The sequence below is a fragment of the Canis lupus genome, chromosome 29 (assembly GCF_003254725.2).
Source record: "Canis lupus dingo isolate Sandy chromosome 29, ASM325472v2, whole genome shotgun sequence".
Lineage (NCBI taxonomy): Eukaryota > Metazoa > Chordata > Mammalia > Carnivora > Canidae > Canis > Canis lupus.
This window is the reverse complement of record NC_064271.1, coordinates 3538577-3565851: the sequence shown is the minus strand read 5'-3', so window position 1 is coordinate 3565851 and position 27275 is coordinate 3538577. Positions and strand designations below refer to the sequence as shown.

General features: G+C 35.3%; 1 protein-coding gene across 10 annotated transcripts in view; it reads left to right on the top strand.

Annotated features, from left to right (window-relative positions):
* Positions 1-27275, top strand: part of PXDNL (peroxidasin like) — a 429464-nt gene that overhangs the window by 318206 nt on the left and 83983 nt on the right. For all 10 annotated transcript variants that reach the window (XR_003147577.3, XR_007407163.1, XR_003147578.3 and 7 more), the window contains 4 exons: positions 372-638; positions 4529-4645; positions 6982-7140; positions 25166-25278. Coding sequence is in view for 7 of the 10 variants with exons in the window: in XM_035708326.2 (XP_035564219.1) it covers positions 372-638; positions 4529-4645; positions 6982-7140; positions 25166-25278 (656 nt within the window). In the remaining 3 variants the exon portion in view is untranslated. The remainder of the gene's footprint in view (positions 1-371; positions 639-4528; positions 4646-6981; positions 7141-25165; positions 25279-27275) is intronic.

Below are 27275 nucleotides of genomic sequence, written 5' to 3'. Positions count from 1 at the left end.
GGCAGAATGGTGTCCCATGATACACTCAACTGCAAGGGAACCTGAGAAGGGGATATTTTTCAATGGGAACATTTGAACAGTTGGCTCCCAAAATTAAAAAAAAAATAGGTGGGGACTAGCAGTGTCTATGATATATCGTGGCTTCAAGGGAAGCAGTCTGTTAAAAAAATTACATGTTTATTGTCAAATCTAAATTTAAGATCCCGATGTTTTAGATTTTATTATTTGATAATTTAATGTATGTGCATCACATTTTAGTATAAAGGCATTTTGAAATTAACAAATACTTAAAAACCACAATGTAAAAAAAAAATAATAAACCTTCTTAACTGCTACTGGTTGTATTTTGTTTGTTTTTCTCTTTACTTTAGCCAAGCCTAGTTTTATAATCCAGCCCCAGGACACAGAAGTTTTAATTGGCACCAGCACAACTTTGGAATGTATGGCCACAGGCCACCCACACCCCCGTGTTACTTGGACTCGGGGCAATGGTGAGGCCTTGGATGGATCCAGGCACCTGGCTACTTCTGGAGGACTATACTTGAAAAATGTCACCCTGCAGGATCACGGTCAATTTATCTGTCATGCCAACAATAATCAAGGCACTGTTCAAGCTACAGCAAACATAATTGTACAAGGTATGGGAGCAGGAGGTCATGATTGAAATGTTCATGCTGCCACCCTTAGAAAATTATTTTTCAACATAAAAATAGTAATGACATGTAAATTAGCGAAGAGATTTTTGTATTTGCCATTTTTTTTTACATAATAGAAATTTCAAAACTAATCTGCTTCACATTAAAACTTGATTTTTTTTCACTTCAGGCTTTATCCAAATGCTATAATCAACCATGAGTAACAAAGAGATGAAATCATTTGGCAGCAAACTGTCAAAAGATATTTGTGCTTCAATATACTTTACAGATGTAGGAGAGACACTTCAGATATGAAAGTGAAAATGCTGTGCCCTATGTTCATAGTCACTTACCAAGCTGTCTACTGACATAGCTTGGGAACATGCTGATGGCTTTTATGGGCCTGGGCTGCCTAACAAAAGCAGTAATAAAATTATTCTGAACACCACAACTAATTTATATGCATGGGCATGTAATCCTGTTGTAAAGAACTCGTGTTTTTCTGCTATGCATTTATTCTTAACTGGGCTGTCCCTCCCTTTCTGTTGTGGTGGTTGTGAGTGTGGGTTCAGGCATGTGTGCATGTGTTCTTACACAGGCACTCAACACTCCTTGTGGGCTTAGAGGTGTAGTAAACACGGAATGTAAGTCTTTTTGGAGCAATGCCAAAAGTCCTGTTGCATCCCAAACCATTTTTCATCAGCTGACAAGAGTACAATATTTTACAGTGATACATTTTAAGAGCTTCCTGGAGCCATGAACATTATAATTTACTTAAGAAGTTATATTATTTTACTTAACATATTTGTATGTTATCTAGCAAAAAACCATACCCTTGGAAATAGAACAAAAACAGGTTAGAAACATGGATTTGGGGCGACTTTGGGGCTGTGAATGTGAACTTCTGGAAAGCAGTGGAATTGGCCTCCTGGAAGTCACAGTACTTTATCCATCCTGGGTTTTCAACATTCAATAAATGTTTTCTGAATTGCTTTTGCTTAACACCAACTCTTTAATAGAAATAGATCAATAATTCCTTGTTTCCATTCATACGTCTGAGGAAAAAAATGAGTTTCCCCTAGAAATGTTAATACCATGAAAAACATTTTCTATACTCTAAAAAGGTGTAGAAATGAAATTTTTTCTTGAAGATTTGGTAACACCTGGGGGAAATTACTTTTAAGGGACCCAAACCTTATTTTTACACTTTCTTTGTGTCAGGGTTGAGAAATGCTTGCAAAGAAATAGTATTTGAGGCCTTTTTTGCTTGCATTATTTTATATTTAATGTCTGGTATTAAGAAGCATAAGGCCCAATCACAAATTTACACTCTGACAGGTTCCTTTATTTCATGCCGTTCTAGACTTTTGTGTCTTCGCTTCTTGTGTTTAGTTTGCATTTCTGTTTTTTTCATCTGCATCAGTTCATGTCTAACCAAACTCTGACATTTATGGTGCTGTTCATTTCTCATACCACAATATGCTAACGATTTCTTTTTACCAGGCAGTTTCCACTGAAATTGCCATCTGCTTATCTTTTGTCCCTTGTGACTGTGTAGTTGGATTACTTGTAGGTCTGTATGTCGAGATTTTTAATTGGTCTTGAAATGATCCATTAATCATTCAATACATTTACAAAAGAGGCTTGTTTTATTTGCCTAGTGCATAGACTAAATATTTTAAGATGTACCCTTTTTCTGTCATCTTAACAGATGTCCTATCAATTTTCTTTAGTTCCTTTAATGTCCATTTAAGCCAAGAACACAATTGCCCACAAATTAATTTCCTTCCTAGACTGGCTGAACAAATGATAAAATGGAAAAGAAACAGTTTCAACGAAAGGTGTGAATCACAGGATGGGGCACTTAGATGAAAGGGCTATAGTTACCAATGATGTAAATAAAAATGCTTTTTTGTATGAGGCATCATGGTTTTGTAAAATCCACCAGAACACTTCATCTAAGCACATGGGACTTTAGTATCAGAGGTGATATGATGACCACCATTGTAAGTAGAAGGTCCAGAAATGTCAGCTTATTATTCCTGTTGAATTCCTCCAGCCTACACCACCTGCTTTTGTGATATTTAGCTCTTCTGGGTTTTCTCTCCATTAGATCAAAATTTCTTCACTGAGCTAGCAAACAGGTCATTTTACTGTTAGGAAAAAGTGTAAAGTGATCATTTACTTTTATGTATTTCCTATTTTTTTGGTAAGATTGGTAGTCTTGAATTAAAAATATCATTTTCTATGAGAACATATGAAATATAACAATGCCAGACTTGGATAGTTGTGAGTTTTAGTTATTATTAAAAAGTTAAAGTCAAATTTCCCAACATTTGTGCCTTGACTAAATGACTTGCTGTAATTACTACCTTTTGCTCTTCTGCTGTGTTATGAATCCACTTTTTAACATAGAAATATTTTTGGCCATTTCAGGTCATTTTAGCAATTTAAAAATTTCGTGTAATATTCTGGAAAGAAACATCAGGCCGGGTGAGTGGCCTAAATTCTCACTGTGTCTTTGAGAGTTATTCAGCTCAACCTTCCCCAGCCCGAATTTCTTCATCTGTGCAACATGGAACCTGAGACTGCTGATCTGTGGCCTATTTTCCACCTTGACTTTTCTAAGACATCTAAGATATCTTGCAGACATTCCTGAGGGATTTCATGAATTTGCAAGACCTTATAATTTTTCTTTTTTTAAAGATTTTATTTATTTATTCATGATGGAGAGAGAGAGAGAGAGGCAGAGACACAGGCAAAGGGAGAAGCAGGCTCCACGCCGGAAGCCTGATGTGGGACTTGATCCTGGGACTCCAGGATGACGCCCTGGGCCAAAGGCAGGTGCCAAACTGCTGAGCCACCCAGAGATCCCGAATTTATCTTTTACCATTGTTTATCCTAGTGCCTTACTTAGAATTGAAGATTTTTAAAAGTCTTTATTACTTGCATACAATATGAAAGCTGAAACAAATACAGTTTGCCAAATATTATTTTATCATGATTTATCTTTTTCTAAAGATTTATTTATTTATTCATGAGAGACACAGAGAAAAGGCAGAGACATAGACAGAGGGAGAAGCAGGCTCCTCACAGGAAGCCCGATATGGGACTTGATCCTGGATCCCAGGATCACAACCCCAGCCAAAGGCCAGCGCCCAACCACTGAGCCACTCAGGCATCCCTATCATGATTTATCATGATTATAAATCCAGATGGTGAGAAAAGCAAAGAGGGGGTTAGTACAAAGATGGAAGAGCAAGGAGAAGGGGTCAGGTTATCTCAGAAAGTTGTTTTGAAAATTTCATCACTTAGGAATTATTGGAGATTACCATGCCCTTAAATGGTCATATAGATTTGTTTTTCACTCTAATAAGAGTCATGAATAGATTATATAACTGTATATGCAGCTATTTGCTATTTAAACAAATTCAATTGTAAAATATCTGAATGTTTGGAACTCTTGGAATTTTGACTTAAATGTGACTTTTTAAAAGGTATCTTATCACTTGTTATAGAAAGCATTTTTTTTCCCTGAAATTAATGGAGCAATTTGTTTCAAATTGTATACTGTATCTGAAAGTTTGGAGGCAACAATTTTGTTAATGGCTCAAATAAAATTTGTAGTTTTATTTAAACTCTGAAGAAGGTTCCATAAGGTTTAGAAATAATTCCTTCTTACTATCGCTTTTCTGCTTTGCAAACCAGATATATATTTTTTTGTTTTTTTTGAGAGCAGGCACAAGCACCTACACATTCTAAATAGCTTTTGGGTAAATAATTGGAAACAGTCTCTAATTAAGCAACATATTTAAACATATTTCCTTGTTTCTTTACTATGAACAATTTATAGAGTAATTTTTAATATTGATATAATTTTTCATTCTATTTAGCTCCTCCACAATTCACAGTAATCCCCAAGGATCAAGTGGTGCTAGAAGAACATACTGTAGAATTTCTCTGTGAAGCTGAAGGCAACCCACCTCCAATAATCGCCTGGACCAAAGCAGGTATTAGCATATCCACCAGTGACTGTGGGAAGAGATAAATACCTTCTTTATTATGAGATATAAAAAACAGTTCAAACTAATTATCATAGGTATATTGTGGACATGAAAGCATCACACAAAACATAATCTTTGAATTAAATATGTCATCATAATTTCTGTTATGTGTTAAGTTTCAACATTTGAATATGTGGCCTTCCTCAGATAATCTGTCTGCAACTCAGTTTCCTGATTTTGTTTTTTTTTTTTTTTTTAGTTCAGTCATCCTCCCACCCACCTTCTCTCTGGCAACCACCAGTTTGTTCAGTTTCTTGATTTCTAAAATAAAATTATTGGACAGTTAGTGGTTTTAAAGATTTTTAAAGTGGCAGAACTCTCTCTTAATACAGAGTAAAATTGTAATTGCAGTGAAATTAACCATCAGTAAGACCCCAGCATGTTAGGTGGGTAAAGACAGCTGCTGTCTTGGATGCTTTTTTGGGGGCACCTGGGAGCCTCTGTCAGTGAAGCATCTGCTGCTGGCTCAGGTTATGGTCTCAGAGTCCTGGGATCAACTCCACATCATGCTCCCTGCTCAGTGGGGGGAAGCATTCCCCTCTCCCTCTGCCCCTCCACCCACCTGTGCTCGCTCTCAAATAAATAAATAAAATCTTTAAAAAAAAATGAGGAATGCTTTTTAAAAAAGATTTGTTTTAAAGATGTATTTATTTATTTATTTGTTTGAGAATGATACAGCACAGAGGGAATGGGAGAAGCAGACTGAGCAGGAAGCCCAATGTGGGGCTCGACCCCAGGACCCCGAGATCATGACCTGAGCCAAAAGGAGATGACGAGCTCAGTGAGCCACCCAGGTGCCCCTAAAAGATATATTTATTTGAGAGAAAGAGAAGGCTAAAGGGTGTGAGTGGAGGGAAGACAGAAGGTGGGAATCTTCAAACTGACTTCCTGCTGAGCAGGGAGCATTAAAGGGCTGGGCTCCATCTCAGGACTCTTGAGATCATGACCTGAACCAAAACTAAGAGTTGCTGGCTTAACCAACTGAGTCACCCAGGTGCCAAGAGAACTGCTGTCTTTTAAGTGTGGTGTGGTGCAGGGTGCATGCGAGGGGCCTAGCACTTTCCAGTGATCCCTGGGGTATAAGAGAATAAGGTCTACACTATGCGATGAGAGCTCCTCTAAGATTTCTATGGTCTTGGAATTGCTAACTTTTATATTAATTCAGGTAACTAGGTTAAATTCTAAACACATCAACATTTATGACTTTCTTTTGGCTAAAATTTTTGCTCTCATCTTTATAAGAGTAGAGTGGGTAGGAGATGAACTTTGAAGCCAGAAATCCAAGATTCACATCTCCCTCCTACATTTACTAGTTGTATGAGCTTGGGCAAGTAAGTTAACTGTGGTTTTATCAGAGTTGCCTTATCTATATGCCAGGAGTGACAATAATGGTTGTGGGGATTGTTTTGAATGTATTTATACTATAAACATTTAGAAGAGTATTTATTTCATTTGTGTACATAGTTATTAAAGGTTAACTATTTGTCTTTGACATAGATTGTCACTGAAATAGTTGTCACTGAAATAGTCCATCAACTTGTTAATGGCCACAAGGAGTGTAAACTCAGCATAAGCTCAGATGGGTTAAAGTGCAAGGTTGCCTGGGGGGGGTATGTATGGCTGTGAGGATCAGCAGCCTGAGTGTCACAAAAATGACCATTTTTAAGATGCTGTCTCAGCACCTTAAATGTAATTCCATAATTTTTTATATTCCAAATATTTTATACATATGATAAATGTTATGAAGGTATTTGAAAATCGTATTTAGTAATCATTTGGAGAGGTAATCTAGGAATAAAAACTATTATTTAAAAAAATGAACAAATGCAAAAACAATTCCTCTCCTAGCCAAATTTTGCCGTGTTTGCACTCTATTAGGTAAAAAAATGGGGTGATGAAGCTATATACGTTAAGTGTGGTCGGTTAGCCTGTGCAATACCTCACATGCTCCCTTAGGCATTTTAGCTTATTCTAACAGTAATAAGAAGCCACCATAAGCAAGGGTAGTGTTGGATAAGGTTAGTTTTGAAATTTGGACTCTAACTGTGGAAAATAAAACTGAGGGGGCAAATATGAAGTTGGAGGAATTCATTAAGGGGGCTGACCAGTTCTGCTGGGGGCTGGTCAATATAGTATTAGGAGCAGCTGTCACAGTATTGTGGCATGGAGGATTTCCAGAGAGTTCCCAACCTTTACCCAGCACCAGAAGATAACACAGTTCTAGCGGTCAGTTCTTGAGGCATAACAATGCCATACAGAGTCTTTTCTTTCCCTCTTTACAGGTGGGAAGCTCCCTCAGGAAGGTCTACATACAGTTCTCTCCTCTGGCACTTTGAGAATTGACCAAGTGGCACGTCATGACCAAGGCCAATATGAATGTCAGGCAGTCAGTCCATTGGGAGTGAGAAAAGCGTCTGTCCAGCTGACTGTAAAACCCAAAGGTAATGTGTGCTGTGATTGGGTTTACACACTTGAAGAGTGCCTCTTCATGTGCTGGGGGGACTTTATTACTTAGGTATTTTTTCACACATTGCTGGGGGAACTTTATTACTTAGGTATGTTTTATTTTATAGGACCTAAGAAATTGCAAATTCGATAATCTTTAAATCAGTCTTTTTCTAAAACTTGAGGATTATATTTCTATTAATGTTAACTATTAATATAATGTTTTCTTTCAAAAAATATCATTTTGTGTTTTCTTACATTTTTTGGAAAGCTAGCTAATTAGCCCTACCTGCAGAGATTAGCTCTCAGATACATTCTCACACTTGATGGTCTGAATTTTGGTCTTATATTGATGTATTTTTTATGCTCAGGGTTATTGGGAATATACTACAGACCTTTTCTTCAGACTCATCATGAAATACAATGCTTTGGTTTATTATAATAGTAACATTCTGGTATGAGGTTGGGTTATTTGTTCATAATTTATTGTTAACTGACATGTTAAAAAAAGAAAATTCAAGGCTTAAATTTTGAAAGATAGTTCCAATGTAAGAATGAAAAGTGGTTGTTATTAGGTACTCTTGAAATTTCTTCTTAGTTACTGGCTTATGTTGAAATGGAGTAACTTAGTTACAATATATAGAAAGTGCCTAAACTTCATTTTTAACATTGTTTTACATTAAATATAATTTCCTGTATTTCTCCATAAATTTTCTATAATTTGTTTTGGTGTAGTAAATCTAAATTCAGAGGTAACACATATTTAGATAAAAGCATATAGAACAGAGACAAAGGTTAGTCAGATGTAGCAATATAAATGTAAAAAGAAATGTTAGTAATGTTTTAAGTGTTCAGTGATGCTGAGACATAGATATAAGATTACATTGCACTAATATCTATGTGCAATCTAGTATTGGCCCCTTTCTCACTATATTTTCAATATATCAAATGCTTATTATTATTTATTTGATGGAAGTTGAGGTTCTATGAAGAGGAAAAAAGATATTAGGGAAAGTATTCAAATAGCAAGTGAAATACATGGGAAGATTTGAAAACACTATTGAAAGATGAAGGGAACTGTCATGCCCTTGGAAAATCCCATTTCTTTGGTTCATCCTTTCTAAGAGGAAATGTTGAAATCTGCTCTGCAGAATGTTTAAAACTGTTTAATTGGTTCTCAACTAATTCAACTAAAATTAAAAATGCTAATATAAAGACCTCCTGATTTATAAATTATTTTAAAGATTTATTTATTTGAGAGAGAGAGAGAGAGCACTCATGGTAAGGAGGAGAAACGGAGAGGCAGAGAGAAACTCAAGCAGATTCTGCATTCAGCAAAGCCTGACTTGGGGCTTGATTTCATTACCCTGAAATCACAGTCAGATGCTCAACCAACTGCACCACCCAGGCACCCCTACATTAATATATTTTTTAAAAGGAGTTTATATTAAATCAATACATTATGGTCAAATAAAATATAGCATTAAGATGCTGAAGTTAATGGTCTTAGCTTTGTCCTCTTTTTGTCCCATTGTTACATCCTTCCACCTAAATAGACTTGCTCCCATTGACCTTCTAGATCTCAACTTAGAAGCATGCTCCTTCTCCAAGGATTTCTCCACTCTCTAAGATATTTTAAGGTGCCACTATTGAAATTAATATTAGAATATATAATTTAATCTAATAGTTGACATATATGGAGGAATTTGATAAATTTATAAAATATCCATAACTAAGAAAATATGATTAGCAATAGGCACAAATGTAGAAACAAACAAAATTTTTAATGAACAGAGAGCCTTACAGGTTGAATGTACACTATGTGAATGGAGTGGGAGAGAGGGCCATATAGAGGAAGTGATTAGGATGATTGGTTGAGTTAGAATGTATCAGAGCTTGACTATACTATGGAACTTTCCAATTGTTGGCCAGATCAATTATGTAGAATATTAATCAGCCCAAAATGAATAGGTAAATGTTGGAGTAAAAAAACACTAAAAATAAGAAACCATTAGATCTATGACATGCCAACTGATGTGTTAGGTGACCTGAACGTCCATGACAGTGGGATTGGAAGAGTTAATGAATTCAAGTAAACATATAACAAGTGGAACCATTTTATCTCTGAAATTATTAACAATTTTTTACCAATAACTACCCCTACAGTATTTTGCAGAACCCATTTTGTGTGTATTGAAGTGTTTCTCAAAGTGTTCTCTGGATTGTCAGTGGAGGAAATTTCCAATTTCATGGGGGGGTTGTAGGTTAAACTATCTCATAATAATATCAAGATCTTATTAGCTTTTTCTAATAGGTTGACATTCGCATTGATAGTATCACAATAATAGTGGGTAAAAGTGCTAGAGCCTCAGCATAAACCAAAGCAGTGGCACCAAAGTGTACTAGTAATTTGTATATTCTTCTTTTGCAGTGGGGAAAAGAAAGTAATTTTATTTACAATGTTATTGATAAAACAGGGGGAAATACTACTTTTATTAAATCTTAGCCCTTTAGTAGATGCATCATGAAAGCAATTGGCAAAAAGAGACTATCAGTTGTCAAACTATGATGTAGTATCAAAGATTTTTAACAATTATCTGAAAAAGCTTTTAAAATATCCCTACATTTTACAAATACTTATCTTTGTGAGGCCATATTTTACTCATATACTTCAACTAAAATGACTAATTGCAGGAGATTGAAACTCAAAGCAGTTATTCAATTATTGAGATTTGCAAAAGTAAAATAATATGCCACTCCACTCACTACTTTTATTTTTGGAAAATTAATTAATGTTCATAAAATTTTTTTATTTATCTGAAAATTGTACGAATATATAATTGTAATTTTTGAATAAGTAAATACATTTTAAAGTTCTTTGATTTAATTTCTAATACGGTGAACATAGTTACATATAGCAAACATAAACAAAAGCTCTTTGAGCTTCTCAATAATTTAAGCATAATGTTCCTAAGATTAATGTGATTGATTAACATTCATTTGTTGGATCTTCTTTTCCTGATTTCTAGATCTTTCATTTTTCTTTCTAATCCCTTTAAACTTTTTGTTGCCACATCATTTTACTTGCCTTTCTCATGTCTACCCTTTATGTACCTTGCTGTATTTTCAACAGTGTGTATTCATTCACTCCGGAGACGCTTCTAACCTTTAGCTATGCAATAGTTTTATTTTTTTCCACTAATATTTTGCTCAAGTATATGCAAATATATATAAAAATTGGATGAAACTCATAATTTTATAGAAACATATAATTAATGAAAACTAATTCCAGAAGAGATAGAAATATAAATAGAATATAGTAGGAGAGAAAAAAGTTGCCAAAGATCACAGCAGTGCACATACCCAGCTGTTACTCTCCGGCATAGCTGAATAGATTGTTAATTATCCTGAATATTACACTTGCAAAAGAGCACCCTCCGATAAGAGAATGTGGCCATGTGGTTTCCCAAGGAAAATCATCACATCTACAAATAACAAAAATTCTAACACCATTTAGGTTGTTTCAGGAATTAGAAAATAATAAACACTCTAAAAATATTTTTAGTAAAACAAACCTAAGCTTCATAATAAATTCTAAGAATTCATTAAAATATATAAGGGAAAAACTATCTTGTGTATCTATGCAAAAAAAATCTAGTAATGTAAATAAATAAATATAATTATAAATCCTAAAGAATCCAGTGGCATATGAAAACATATTTGTCCATAATTAAGTGGTTTTTATTCCAGAAAGTCAAAGATAGTGCAATAATAGGAAAGCTATTAATATACTTTATCATATTAATGGATTTTAGAAGAAAAATCAGGATTCTTGCCATAAATGCTAAAAAAGGCATTTGATAAAATTCAACATTTAATATAATTAAAAACTCTCAGTTAATATAGATCTGAATAGACATTTCTTCAACATGATAAAATAGATTTACATACCTGGATTTTTTGCATAGATATACAATATAGTTTTCCTTTTTTTTTTTTTTAAAGATTTTATTTATTTATTCATGACAGACACAGAAAGAGAGAGACAGACAGAGGGAAAAGCAGGCTCCACACAGGGAGCCCAACGTGAGACTCGATCTGGGGTCTCCAGGATCATCCCCCAGACTGAAGGTGGTGCTAAACCGCTGAGCCACTGCAGCTGCCCGACAGTTTTCCTTTTATATACTTTAATGAATTTTTAGGATTTGTTATCAAATTATGCTTGCTTTACTGAATTCATTAGCCAGAATCCTGCTTAATAGAGACATGGTATAAATATTTTCACTAAGGAAAGGTTTCTGCTGTCAATACTGTCAATTAATAGAGATTTGGAGAGACAAATCATTTCAATAAGCCAAGAGACACAAGAAAGAATAACCAAGAAAATTCTGAAAAAACTATAATTAAGGAGGACTTATTATACTTAAATTATAAAGCATATAATAAAGCTACATAAATTAAAACAGTAACAGTACATTAAAACAAAATATCTAATCTACAAATTGATTCCCTTTCATATGGGAATGTCATGGTGAAAAAGACGCCATTTCCTTTGAGTGAAGAAGAGATAACAATTCAATAAAATTTGGGGGAATTACTGAGTAGACACATAAAAATTAACACTGGGTACATATGATGCAGATTTTGTTCTGGAGAGTAAGGAAGTTTATGTGCCTGGCCCTTCTTGAGATCTGTGTCATAGCCTCTTCCACACACATCTCTACTAGATCTTCTCTGCTTTATGTAGCCCCCCTCCAGCTTTTTTTTTTTTTTTTTGGTGGAGTGGACTTTAGTGCTTTCCTAATGTTACTGAAAACGAATGGTAGTTTTATGAACAAAACTAGTAGTACATTTCTGTTTCTCATCCTCCCTGTTGCCAGTGGACCATTTTTTTAATAAAAAATGGAAATGCCACCCTTATGTCCCCAAACCACAAGGCTCCACCTCTTTTTTTTCAATACTTAAATCTCACAATGTATAATGCCCACAGTTCTTTTCCTGGCCTTCTCTCAGTACAGGCTGGAGCAGGTGACTGCAGTAGGTTGGGGTGTCCATCTGAGTGTAGGGAGTGGGAAAAGACAAGGTTTAGTTTTTTGTATACTTACTTCTTTTTAATTCAATTCTTCCTGCCTAGAGATGGCCAAGAAGGAGCAGAGAGAAAGGGACAGGTTCACTGATGGGAAGCCAATGGCAAGATGGCTCTCTCCTTTTTGTTGCTGCTAGGTCTTGTCTGATCCTCAAGGTCCTCTGCGTGGCTGGTTCTCCAGCATCATATGAATATTATTCAGAGATCATATCAAGATTCCCCTACTGCTTATTTCCCTGGACCCAGCTTCAGCATGTGGCCTTTTATTTTTTTTTAAAGAGTTTATTTATTTATTTATGAGAGAGAGAAAGAGAGAGGCAGAGACACAAGCAGAGGGAGAAGCAGGCTCCATGCAGGGAGCCCAATGTGGGACTCATCCCAGGTCTCCAGGATCATGCCCTGGGTGAAGGGGGCTGCTAAACTGCTGAGCCACCCCGGGCTGCCCAGCATGTGGCCTTTTAACCTTAATTGTTTTTTCTCACAGCTGATTATTCCAAAGCCCCTGCTGATATGGTTTCCTCATTCAATGGGTAGTTCACAGTAGTGGTATTATTGTTAGAGAGGAAAGGCAAATCACCTATATCAATTAAATTAACAACAGGTTTTGGGACATGTAGGTGGCTCAGTGGTTGAGCATCTGCTTTCAGCTCAGGGTGTGATCCTGCGGTTGCAGAATGAAGTCCCACATAGGGCTCCCTGCATGGAGCCTGCTTCCTCTCTGCCTATGTCTCTGCCTCTCTCTCTCATGAATAAATAAATAAGATCTTAAACAATTAACAATAGGTTTCATATCAGGAGTAACAGAAGAAACAAGATGTTGGAATCAAACCTTCAAAGTAACTTAGAAAACATAACAGTAAATCTGGTTTTATATAACTATCAATCTTTCAAGAACAAGGGCTCAATAAAGATATTTTCAGTAAACTGAGAATGTTTGGCAACTATAATACTACTTAATGGAAATTTCTAAAGGAAATTCATAAAGAAAAGAAAGATCTTAAAAGAATGATATTCAAAAAAGAATCAAAGGTGAACAAAGAAACAGCTGAATATATAGGTAATATTATAATATTTTCTGCATCAAATAGTAATAATAATAATTGTTATGATGTGACACTAAATAAAAACCACATAATTAAATACTACCTAACAATGGAATATCAGTTAGGAAAGTGATTATTGGAATAAAGATAGTTATAATATTCTTATATATCTCGCAAAATATCAAGGGTAAGTGGCAAAAATAAAAAAGATCTGGCAATAAGTTTCAAATCAGGAAAGTGAAAAAGGTGGAGTTAGAAAATCAACTAATTATTTAAATAAAAATAAAAGATAAGAAAAGAATTTTAAAAATTCTGGCAGTTATTTTGCAGACAAATTCTCTAAATACTCTAAGATCAATTCAGCCTTATAAAAACTATTACAGAAAATAGAACAGGGAGTAGTTCTCAACTTTAACTAATAAAGAATACTGTGAGAAAAAATTCAAAATAATCTCTATAGAAAATAATGACCAACTGAATCCGATGACATTAATAGATTAATGGAGGACAAATTATGATATTAATAAATAGATAAGGACAAAACTTTTCATTAAATTTATCACCTATTCATTATTAAGAAATGATCTTAGCCATATGGAAATAAACAACTAAACTGTTTTCTACTAAAAAAGCTTTTTATAGATAATATAGATAACATTTTTTAAAATGCTTTTCAAGATAAAATATTACAAATATTTCCTTTGGGAATAGAAAGAAGATTGCATTTACTCAACACTGTAATGGATGGTCCTTGCCTGTGCAAAAAGAAAATAAATATAAACAAATGTTATGAATTTAGAAAGAATAAATATGATTTTATTATTTCTTTGTAATAGAATTTTCCTCATACATAATTCAGAAATATTTACAAATATACTATCAGAAACAATAAAAGTTTACCACGATCATTAGTTGACATTAATAAATAAAAATATTTTTCTTTCTACAAGTCAGTAATGAAGAGAATACCTAATCTTATTTTTAAAATATACCTATAATATACCTATAAGATATACATACATATAATATTTTAAAAAAATAATACCTCTTAAAATAGCAAGAAAGTATAAATTAGTATAAATTAGTTAAAAATAAATCTAACATTTTGTTGACTATACATACAATATTGTACTGCATATGTGTAGAACTTCATCTTGCTTAACTGAAACTTTATGGCCTTTGATTAGTAACCAATAATTTTTAAGACGGTGGATAAATGTTGAGTGTCTTTACCACAATAAAATGAAATTTAAAACAAATAAATAAATCTAACAAAAGATGTGCACAGCTTGTAGGAAAAAAAATGCTGTTGGAAGAAATTGAGAAGATAAATCCCCCTGTAAAGACGTTAGTCCTTCCAATGTTGATTTTTAGTCAATGCAATTCCCGTGTAAATCTTGGAAGGGTTTTGGTAGAAAATGAAAGGTTAATTAAAATGAGTAAATATTTAAGAATAACTAAGATAATCTAATCTAATAGCAAGATGTTATCAATCTGTCATAATTAACATATTGTGTTTTTGGCATGAGATTGACAAATTGACCTATGGAACAGAAGGAAAGACGTTACTCATTACAGTGGTGGCACTGCTCCCTTGTGGAAAGTAGATCTCAATAAATAGTGTTAGGCACAGGGAAAACATGAAATGATATCTTCACTTTATACTCCAAAATCAATTCCGGATTAAAAATTAATATTAAAAAACAAATATTTAAATATTTCTGAATTAAAAAATAAGACTTTTATAATAGTAGCACAGGAGGATTTTTTTTAAAAATTTTATTTATTTATTCATGAGAGACATGGAGAGAGAGAGGCAGAGGGAGAAGCAGGCTCCATGTAGGGAGCCCGATGTGGGACTCAATCCTGGGTCTCCAGGATCACACCCTGGGCTGAAGGCAGTGCTCAACTGCTGAGCCACCCGGGCTGCCCACAGGAGGATTTTTGGAGCAAAATATAAAAACCACTATCTTGGGATCCCTGGGTGGCGCAGCGGTTTAGCGCCTGCCTTTGGCCCAGGGTGCGATCCTGGAGACCCGGGATCGAATCCCACATCGGGCTCCCGGTTCATGGAGCCTGCTTCTCCCTCTGCCTATGTCTCTGCCTCTCTCTCTCTCTTTCTGTGTGACTATCATAAATAAATAAAAATTAAAAAAAAAAACCACTATCTTATAAGAAAAGACTGATAAGTCATCTATGTTAAAATTTGTATCTTCCATTCACTTTTACAAAGAGACACAAAAGATATTTGCAACATTTGTAACTGACAAGTTTTTAAAAATTATTTGTAATATATGAAGAAATTCCTAGTTCAATAGCAAAAAAGGCAGATAAATTAGCAAATGGAGAGAGATAATGAGTACAGTTTAGAAAAAGTTGCATTTAGTATACTTGTTGGGATTGAAAGTAGATGTCTTTAAGGTGGTTGATTTATGAGCATGAAGCTAAATTGTATGGTCTATGATTATGAATTAGAACCAGGGGGGAAGTTTGAGTGAGAAGATGAGAGGGCCAAGGATGGGCATTCCTTGTAATGTAGAAGAAATAAAGGTGTGAATTGTACCATAACAAATGCCTAGTATGACACAGAAACTCAGAGGAGAAAGGAATCCCAACAGCTAAGAATTATCTCCAAGAGGAAAGAGTGATCAAATGGGTCAAAAGCTATGCAAAGGTACTTTTAATAAAGACATTTTTTTTCCAGATTCTGAATTTAAGGGCCTGAAGAATAATTTTCTTGCAATCAAGGGAAAGTAAGCTTCAGAGGAAAGGGGCTGGGGGGCAGATAGGCAGAGACTATTTTTTCCAAAAAATTTCTTTGGGAAGGCAAGCAGTAAGAAGATAACAGTGAAGAGGAGTCAGAGATATCGTCAAATAAGGGGAAGAGCCTATTTTTCTGAGGTATTTTCTGATGAGAAGGCAGAAAGAAGGAATAGAGTGAGTGATGGCTGTTTCAAGATCTCTCAGGTGGGAAGATGGGATGGGATTTGCAAAATCAATGATGCAATTTGCCTTAACGTTAAGAGGAGAGGCATTTCTTCACTTTTGATGACGAGAGAAGGTCAGTTAGGAATGGGTGTATAGAGAAGTACCTCTATGAAAGAAGAGTGTAGGAAATAAAAGGATTTATAGTCTAATGGCTTGTTTTGGCTTGTTTTTTTCCATGCATCTGTGGAATGGAAAATGCTGATGTTTTGTAGGAGAAGGTTGTGATGAGAGATGGATTTTTTATCGTAGATAGGATCTGAAAGGACAAAGGCAGTTTGTCTCTAATAAACCAGGACACATGATCATTCCAGATATTTTTGAAGGACAGGCATGAAGAACACAGTGCAGATGTGTTGTACAGAAAGACAATGGATAAAGGAGTTGAGAGTTTGGGAACGTAACTGGTAGAGATGATGAAACTTAGGATCTTGATTGAAAAGGGAAGAAAATGATACTAGACAGGGTTGATCAACAGGAATGAAGAGGAAAGTTCCTAGCAATCTAGATAGTGTCAAAATGATATGTTGGAGCAGGAGAGAGAGAGGGTTTTGCTGTAGGGTGTGGTATTAGATATTTTCAGAAAATTGTAAGTGATGGCATATATGTGGTAGTAATGAGTAGCTGTTGGGACAGGAGGTGAACATGGTTGGAGATACAGAATGTCAGATAATGGAGGCCACGATGCCAAGTGTTAGTTAGAGATCCCTTGGGTGAATCAGGAAGGTCACTGCCTTCTAGAGTCACTAGCCCTCCTGAGGTGTCCACTATTCATTGTCAGGAATCTATAAGCCATAGATTTACCAAACCCAAATATAATGTAAGATTGGATTATAACGAAATACAATTCTCACTTCAAGAACAGTATCTTTTGGGGCTCCTGGGTGGCTCTGTTGGTTGAGCATATGCCTTCAGCTCAGGATGATCTCAGGGTCCTGGGATGGAGCCCATGTTGAGGCTCCCTCTCCATCTGCCTGCCACAACCTCTGCTTGCATGCGCTATCTCTTTCTGTCAAATAAATAAATAAAATATTTTTTAAAAATTTTAAAATAACAGTATTTTTTAAAAATATTGTATGTGTTCTTGAGAGACACAGAGCGAGAGAGAGAGGCAGAGACACAGGCAGAGGGAGAAGCAGGCTCCATGCAGGGAGCTCGATGTGGGACTTGATCCCAGGTCTCCAGAATCACAGCCTGGGCCCGAGGTGGCGCTAAACCACTGAGCTACCTGGGCTGCCCAAGAACAGTATTTTTCATCTTCATAATAAATCTCTGATGTTACTGTATATTTTTATTTTAGTCATATAAAAAGCCATCAAGAAAGATATGATGAAAAGCCCTTATGACCACTACTCAAATGAAAAAATAAACATTACAAATATACTTAAAGATTGCTTGTTTTTTTCTGTTCTCAACTCCAATCTACTTGTCACTAACCTGAATTTGGTGTGTATTACTCCCTTGCATGTCCACATTGTTGATTTATTTTACCTTATTTTTATTTTTTTAAAATATTTTATTATTCATTCATGAGAGAAACAGAGAGAGAGAGATAGAGGCAGAGACATAAGCAGAGGTAGAAGCAGGCTCCATGCAGAGAGCCCAATGTGGGACTCCATCCCGGAACTCCGGGATCATGCCCTGAGCCCGAGGCAGATGCTCAACTGCTGAGCCACCCAGGCATCACTGTTGATTTATTTTAATTAAAGTTTTTATTTTGAGATAATTGTAGATTCACATTTAATTGTAGGAAATAACACAAAGAGATCCAGACTCATTGTCAAACTGCAGACACTCCTACTAAAACCCTGGCAACTACTGATCTGTTCTCTATTTCTTTAGTTCTATTGTCTCAACAATGTTATATAAGTAGAATCAAATAGTATGTAACCTTTTGGGACCTTTTATCATTCAGCATAATTATTTGGAGGTTCATCCAGATTTTATGTGTTAGCAATTGTTCTTTTGATTATCAAATCATTTAATAATTTATCAAATATTCTTTTTATTGCTGAGTGGTAGGCCATGATGTGAATAGACCGCAGTTTGCTGAATCATTCACTTATGCAAGGACATCTGGGTTTTAATATTTGGTTACTACTAGTAAAGCTCCTGTACAGACTTCTGTGTAAATTTTGATTTCTCTGGGATAAATGTCCAAGAGTGTAACTGACAGATTAAATGGTTAGTGTCATCTTTAAATTAAGGAAATTCCTATATTCTTCTTGATCGAATTCAGTTTATTATTTTTTTCCTTTGGTGGATTATACTTTCAATACATCAGTTGTACATAACACCCACTGCTCATTACACCAGATGCCCTCCTTGATGCCCATCACTCAGTTACCTCATCCCCCATGCCCTACCTCCAGCCACCCTCAGTTTATTTACTGTAATTAAGAGTCTCTTATTATGGTTTATCTCACTCTCTAATTTCATTTTGTTTTATTTTCATCCCTTTCCCAATGATCCTCTGTTTTGTTTCTTAAATTCCACATCTGAGTGAAATCATATGATAATTGTCTTTCTCTGATTGACTTATTTCACTTAGCATGATGCCCTCTAGTTCCATCCACATCATTGCAAATGGTAAGATTTCATTTTTTTGATGACTTAGTGGTATATAAATGCCTCATCTTCCATTGAATATTGTATACACATGCCACATCTTCTTTATCCATTCATCGGTAAATTTTCCATTGTATATGTATGCTATACCTTCTTTATCCATTCATACATCTATGAATATCTTGGCTTCCTCCACAGTTTGGCTATTGTCAATATTGCTACCTGTGTTCTCCTCTAGGGTTTTGATGGGTTCCTGTCTTGCAATTAGATCTTTTATCCATTTTGAGTATGTTTTTGTGTATGGTATAAGAAAGGGGTCCAGTTTCATTCTTCTGCCTGTGGCTGTCCAATTTGCCAACACCAATGTGAAGAGATTTTTTTTTCCATTGGATATTCTTTTTTGCTTTGTTGAAGATTAGTTGACCATAGATTTGAGGGTCCATTTTTGGGTTCTCTATTCTGTTCCATTGATCTATGTGTCTGTTTTTGTGCCAGTACCACACTGTCTTGAATATAGCTTTGTAATACAGCTTGAATCCGGAATTATGATGCCATCTGCACTGGTTTTCTTTTTCAAAATTCCTTTGGCTATTCAGGGTCCTGATTCCATACAAATTTTAGGATTATTTGTTCCAGCTCTGTGAAAAAAAATTGATGGTATTTTGATAGGGATTGCATTGAATGTATATTTTGATCTAGGTAGCATAGACATTTTAACAATATTTGTTCTTCTAATCTATAAGCATGGTACGTTTTTCCATTTCGTTGTGTCTTCCTCAATTTCTTTCATAAGTATTCTATAGTTTTCAGAATATAGATCCTTTGCCTCTTTGGTTAGGTTTATTCCTAGGTGTCTTATGGTTTCTGGTATAATTATAAATGGGATCGATTCCTTAATTTCTTTTTCTTTTGTCTCATTGTTAGTATAGTAATGCAACTGATTTCTGTGCACCAATTTTATATCCTGCCACTTTGCTGAATTCCTGTATGAGTTCTAGCAATTTTGGGGTAAAGTCTTTTGGTTTTCCACATCGAATATCAAGTCATCTGTGAAGAGTGAAATTTTGACTTCTTTGCTGATTTGGATGCCTTTTATTGTTTTGTTGTTGTTGTTGTTGTTGTCTGATTGCTGAGGTTAGGATGTCTAGTACTATATTGAATAGCAGTGGTGAGAGTGGGCCTTAGGTGGAAAGCCCTCATTTTTTCCTCATTGAAAGTGATATTCACAGTGGGTTTTTTGGTATATGGCTTTTATGATATTGAGATATGTTCCCTCTATCCTTACGCTGTGAAGAGTTTTCACCAAGAATAGATGCTGTACTTTGTCAAATACTGTTTCTGCATCTATTGAAAGGATCATATGGTTCTAATATGATACAGATCATAGTAATGTGCTGTATCACATTGATTTGCAGAAGTTGAACCACCCTTGTAGCCCAGGAATAAATCCCACTTCATTGTGTTGAATAATCCTTTAATGTACAGTTGGATCCTATTGGCCAGTATTTTGTGAGAATGTTTGCATGCATGTTCATCAGGAAAATTGGTCTATAATTCTCCTTTTTGGTGTTGTCTTTGTTGGTTTTGGAACCAAGGTAATACTGGCCTTATAAAAAGAGTTCTGAAGTTTTCCTTCCATTTCTATTTTTTGAAACAACTTCTTCTGAAGAATAGGTATTAATTCTTTAAATGTTTGGTAGAATTCCTCTCGGAAGCCATCAGCCCTGGACTGTTGTTTGTTGGGAGATTCAAAAATCTCCTGCTTCAATTTCCTTACTGGTTATGGGTCTATTCAGGTTTTCTATTTCTTCATGGTAATTTAAATGTCTCTAGGACTGCATCCATTTCTTCCAGATTGCCTAATTTGTTGGTATATAGTTGCTCATAATATGTTCTTATAATTGTTTGTATTTCCTTTGTGTTGGTCATGATCTTTCCTATTTCGTTATGATTTTATTTATTTGTGTCCTTTCTCTTTTCTTTTTGATAAGCCTGGCCAGAGGGCTTATTGATCTTATTAATTCCTTCAAAGAACCAGCTCCAAGTTTTGATCATTTGTTTTACTGTTCTTTTAGTTTCTATTTCATTGATTTCTGCCTTAATCCTATTAATTCTTTTCTCCTGCTGCATTTAAGCTTTATATGCTGTTCTTTCTCCAGCTCCTCTAGATGTAAGGTTAGGTTGTGTATTTAAGACTTTTCTTGTTTCTCGAGTAAGGCTTGTATTATTATATACTTCGTTCTTTGGACCACCTTTGCTGCATCCCAAGGATTTTAAATAGGTATGTTTCATTTTCATTGTTTCATTTGTTTCCATGAATTTTTAAAATTGTTCTTCAATCATTCTTTAGTAGGATGCTTTTTAACCTCCATGCATTTGTTCCTTCCAACTTGCGTCTTGTGATTGATTTCAAGTTTCAAAGCATTGTGATCTGAAAATATGCAAGGAATGATCTCAGTCTTTTGGTACTGGTTGAGACCTGATTTTTGATTCAGTATGTGATCTATTCTGGAGAATGTTCCATGTGCACTTGAGAAGAATGTGTATTCTGTTGCTTTAGGATGGAATACACTGAATATATCTGTGACATCTATCTGGTCCAGTGTGCATCAGCCTTCGTTTCCTTCTTGAAATTCTGCTTACATGATCTGTCCGTTGAAGTGAGGGACTTTAACAAAAGTCCCCTACTATTATTGTAATACTATTGTGTTTCTTTAATTTTGTTATTAATTGGTTTATGTAATTGGCTGCTCCCATGTTAGAAGCATAAATATTTATAATTGTTAGAACTTCTTGTTGGATAGACCTTTTGATTATGATATAGTGTCCTTCCTCATCTTTTAGAATGGTCTTTAGTTTTAAATCTAATGTGTCTGATACAAGGATTGCCACCTCAGCTTTCTTTTGATGCCCAGTAGCATAAAAATGGTTTTCCATCCCCCTCACTTTATTTTTTTTTTAAAGGTTTTATTTATTTATTCATGAGAGACCCAGAGACGGGGGGTGGGGGGCAGAGACACCGGCAGAGGGAGAAGCAGGCTCCACGTAGGGAGCCCAATGCAGGACTCCATCCCGGAACTCCAGGATCATGCCCTGGGCTGAAGGCAGGCACTAAACTGCTGAACCACTCAGGGATCCCCAATCCTTAAATCCAGAGGTGTCTTTGGGTCTATAATAACTCTTTTTTAGACAGCATATCAATTGGTCTTGCTTTTTTTATCCAATCTGATACCCTGTCTCTTGATAGTAATAGCCCATTTACATTTAGAGTAACTACTGAAAGATATGAATTTAGTGCCATTGTATTACCTGTAAAGTCCCTGTCTGTATATTGTCTCTGTTTCTTTCAGGTCTCCATTACTTTTGGCTCTCTCTTTCCCTTTAATTTTTCTTGCAGGGCTGGTTTAGTGATAACAAAGTCTTAGTTTCTATTTGTCCTGGATGCTCTTTATCTCTCCTTCTATTCTGAATGAGAACCTTGATGGATAAAGTATTCTTGTCTGTTTTTTGTTTTGTTTTGTTTTGTTTTGTTTTTCTCATTTAGCACCCTGAATATATCATGCTAGTCCTTTCTGGCCTGCCAGGTCTGCTGCCAGCCTTATGTTTCCACCCGTGTAGTTAAAGGACTTCTTGTCCTGAGCTGCTTTCAGAATTTTCTCTTTGTCTCTGAGATTTGCAAGCTTTACTGTCATATGTTGAGGTGTTGATCTATTTTTATTGATTTTGAGGAGGGCCCTCTATGCCTCCTGGACTTGAAAGCCTGTTTCTTTCCCCATATTAGGGGGATTCTCAGCTATAATATCTCAGGTATATATACCTCTGCCCCTGCTCTCTTTTTTCTCCTTCTGGGAATCTGATTATTCTAATATTGTTTCACTTTATGGTATCATTTATCTCTTAAACTCTCCCCTTATGGTCCAGTAGTTGTTTATCTCTTTTTCTCAGTTTCTTTCTTCTCCACCATTTTGTTTTCTATATCACTAATTCTCTCTTCTGCCTCATTTATCCTAGCAGTTGGTGCCTCCATTTTTGGTTGCATCTCATTAATAACCTTTTTTATATCAACCTTATATAAATATAATTTTTGATTGTTAAGAAGTAATTAGATCCCAAAATTATAAAGAAAGAAAAGCCTATGTATATACAAAAATACAATTGAATACAATGAAAGGGAGCCAAAAGTGAAGAATGTAAAAATTAAAATTAAAAAAAAGTATTAAAAAAAGATTTGATAAAATAATTAGCTGGAAAGGAAAGAAAAAAAAATTAGAACTGGAACACTTAAGAATCATGAGAAAAAAACATAAATTTTATATACTATTTTCCCCTAGTGCTGGAGCGTTGCAGTTCTATATGATCAGAAAACTTGGTATTAGCCAGATGATCCTGCTGGTCTTCTGGAGGGGGGGGTGCTGTTGCACTGATTCTCAGATGTCTGTGCTGGGCATAGTTGCACCTCTTCTGCCATTGTGCCCAGCTCAGCATAAGTGGCTCTGGATTGCTCTATGAGGTTTTTATTCCCCAAAGGCTTTCAGCACTTCTTTGGGGGATGGAAATGAATAATGGTGGTACCCAATCTCCAGCCCTGGAGCCTTCAGTGAGCCTTCACAGAAGAGCAATCACTCCTGTCTCCCTCGTTTCCCTCCACACTCTGTGTTTACCCATCCTGTGCCCAAGCATTTTTATCTCAGGAAGGAGACCCCATTTCGAGTTCTCTAAACTTTGCAGAGTCCTGCAGCATGCAACCACAGTGCTCCTCCACGGAGGGAGAGGTCTCCCTGCGGTTCTGCTTCTTAATAGGCTCCTTGCTCAGAGAGTGGTCACCCAGCCATGCAGTGGTTGTGTGGTTTATGACAATACCAAGCTGAAAACTTATTCCTGAGCTTGGGTTTGCAGCTGGCTTCCCCATTCTGATGTTTGGGAGCCCTGCCACACTCAGGCACCCTTGTTCTTTCTGTGACCCTGGAGATCCTGAGACCATACTGTCCCATCCAAGGTTCTGCCCCACTTCACTACCTGAGCACCTTTGAGGCAGGGACTTCCCCCACCAGTGTAGACTTATAAACATTCCAATTTTGCACCCTGCTGCTTATATCACTGGCTCCCTTCCCCAAGGTTTATCTTTTGATATATCTCATCGGATTCATGTCTCCACACCTCCTACTTTGCAAAAAGTGGCTGCTTTTCTGCATGTAGAATTGCAGCAACTCTTTTCTTAGATATCTGGTTGAGTCTTCAGGTGTTCAGAATGATTTGATAGCTATCTAGCTGAATTCCAGAGACCAAACAGGACTAGGATTCCCTTTCCTCCACCATCTTCCCATCTATGTTCATTTTCAAGTTGTGTAAACTATCTATTGCTATTTTTCTGAGAGATTTTATTTACTCATAAGTAAGTGTTAAGTTTAGTCAAACACGTTTGCACTAGTTGAAATTATGAGGACTTTTCTTCTTTAGTTGTTAGTATAGTAGATTCCTTTGATTGATTTTCAAATACTGAATCAGGCTTCTATCTGTGGAGTAAACTTTCTTTGGTCATGGCGTATAAACCTTTTTATATTGATGAATTCTATTTGCCAATACTTTATGTATGAATGATTTTTGTATCTATATTCATGAGAGGTACTGGTCTATAGGGTTTCCTTTTTTTTTTTTTTTCTTTTTGATTTTGGTACTATCTTTATCTGGTTTTGGTTTTAAGGTAAACCTCCTAAAAAGAGTCAGAAACATACCCTACTCTTTTAGTTTCTATAAGACATTATATATTGGATAGAATTCTTTAGTAAAAAGATTTTATTTCTTTCCTAAAAATTTATGTTTTGTATTGAAAAGATATTTTGAATTTAATTTCCCTAATAGTTTTAAGTTTATTTCAATGACCTATTTCATATTAGGTGAGTCATAATACTACGCTTTTTAAGGAAATAAAGTAAGATTGAATCTCTTTATTTTAGCCAGCAATAAACTTTTGATGTTACCATGTATCTTTATTTCAGACTTTGGAAAGATATTGAAAAAGATTAGTAAAAATCCTTATATATACTACTCAGCTGAAGAAATAAATATTATAAATATTTAAGGTTAAAGGTTAGGGTTAAAGTATTAAGATTAAAGGCTTTGTATATTTCTTTTCCTCTTTTATTTTCTGTTCTCATCTCTATCCTAATTATCAGTACCCTGCCTTTGGTATTTATTACACTCTCTGGTGTTCAAGTAATTGCTTTTTAAAACACTAGTGTGGCTAACCAGTATCATCTCCAGATTTATGCCATTTGGCTTAGATGTGGCTGGTTGACAAAAATGGTATCGACATGACATCATTTTGATTTGTTTCCACAGCTCTCCCAGTGCTTACTCAACTACCTCAGGATACAAGTGTAGAGGTTGGAAAGAATATAAACATTTCGTGTCATGCTGAAGGAGAACCACAGCCCATAATTACCTGGAACAAGGTAAGATCTCAACTAAAGGTACAGTAATATTAAAAACACTGACAAATGTACTGACACACTGAAAAGAAGTAGTGATTCTCACATTGATTTATTACTCTTGTAAACAAGTTTTTTTTCTGTTTCTTCTTTGTTCATTATTTTTAAGTGACTAGATCTGGATTTGGCTCAGGGCTTTGATAAAATTTATCCTTTCTCATTGCTTAGTGATGAAAGCTTCATAAGCATAATTAAATTCTTCTAAGGAAAAACTTATTTTGTCTTATATAAATTAAGAGTTTTAGTGGCTAACAAGAAATAATTTTGAATTAATAACTCAAAAGTAGATTAAAAGTAGGGCATTAGCTGAAACAAGAATTAAAAACTTGGTATTAAAAAAAAAAAAAAAACTTGGTATTAAAACAAAGTGACATGAAAAAAGTCCTGTAAGTTCAAAAGTTGAGTGACTTTAAAGAAATAAATCTTCTTATTTACATATTTTACTTCCTTTGGTCTTTAAGCTATATATTCTCTCAAAGTAATTACTTCTTTCATTTTAATTTTTTATCAAAAATGCAATGATTGATCTTAGATTCTGATATTCTTTTAATTTAAGTTAATTTATTTATTTATTTGAGAGAGAGAGAGCAAGAGAGGGGGGTGGCGCAGAAGGAGAGGGAGAAGTAGAGTCTCCATTGAGCAGGAGGCCCAGTGCAAGGTTCAATCCCCGGACCATAAGTTGAGCCAAAGGCAGATGCTTAACGGATTGAGCCACCCAGGAGCCCCTCAGATTCTGATGTTTTTAAAAAATAAATGAAATTGCATACATCAGAATGACAGTTTTTATGGAAAATTTTGACAAAAAGTAAAATTTGTGAAAATTTACAAAGTTATTTTACAAAAACACTTGGTTTATTTTTGTTGTTGCCATGTAGCAACAAGGCCTTAGTTTTGGTGGTTCATTTTTTTTTTGTGCCGTAGCAGAGCATCATATTCAGTTCTTTATAAAAAATAAATTTAGTGGTCTCAAAGTTGAAACCTTAGGCTCATGTACTCTTAAATAGTCTGACTAGTTTTTGTAATTTCTTTCAAGTGTAATATTATATAATTCAAATATTTTATACTAAAAATAAGAAGTGTGAAAAGTACACATTTTGGTCAGTCTCTAGGCCTTATTTGACATTATATTAAATAATGTATCATATAATCGTATAAGAAAAATAGCTCAGTCTAATTTCTAAAAGGTAGCTTTTAGTCCCAAATGAATTGATTGAGGGATGACTATATGCCAGACATTTTGTATACAGTACCATTTTTTTATTTTTTAATTTATTTATGATAGTCACACAGAGAGTGCAGTACCATTTTTAATCTTTATAATAATCTTCTATTCACAAGGTGAAAATGGATGTGAGTTAGGCTACTCCCAAAATAAACAGATAGGAATTTATTGCAAAACTATCTGATAGCTTGGAGACTCTAAGCAGAAACTATAGAACTATAGGTTTAGCCTGAGAGTTCTGGCAGTACATAGGAGAGCAGATAGGGAGTTTATCTGCAAAGAAGATGTAATGATGGTCCAGCAAGAGGAAGTGAAAAGAGGTATTCCTAAAGGAAAGACTCCATGGGCCTTACTGCCTGTGCACCAGATCACTTATCGCTTCTTTATGTTTCGTATTTTTCCATTTGCTCTCCACTTGGTAGGTTCTGTTACTTGCTCTCATCTCCTACCCTGAGTTACTAGCCACCTATTACCTTAGACTTATTTTCCAGAAGTGGTCAAAGGCTACTGTGAGAATCTGAAGACCTATAAAGCATTTTTTCACTCTGAACCTTTCTGGTTACATTCTGGCCTACTAGTCATCACGGGGGTATGAGTTCTTTTGAAACAGCAGTTCCCATCCTCGGTTTCCTATGAGCCTCTTGGGGAGGGGTAAGCGAGAAGCCTCTCTACCCCTACTCCACTCTAATGCACTCTTAGAAATCCAATTTCATTTTCTTTTTAAGAATTAACAGCATAA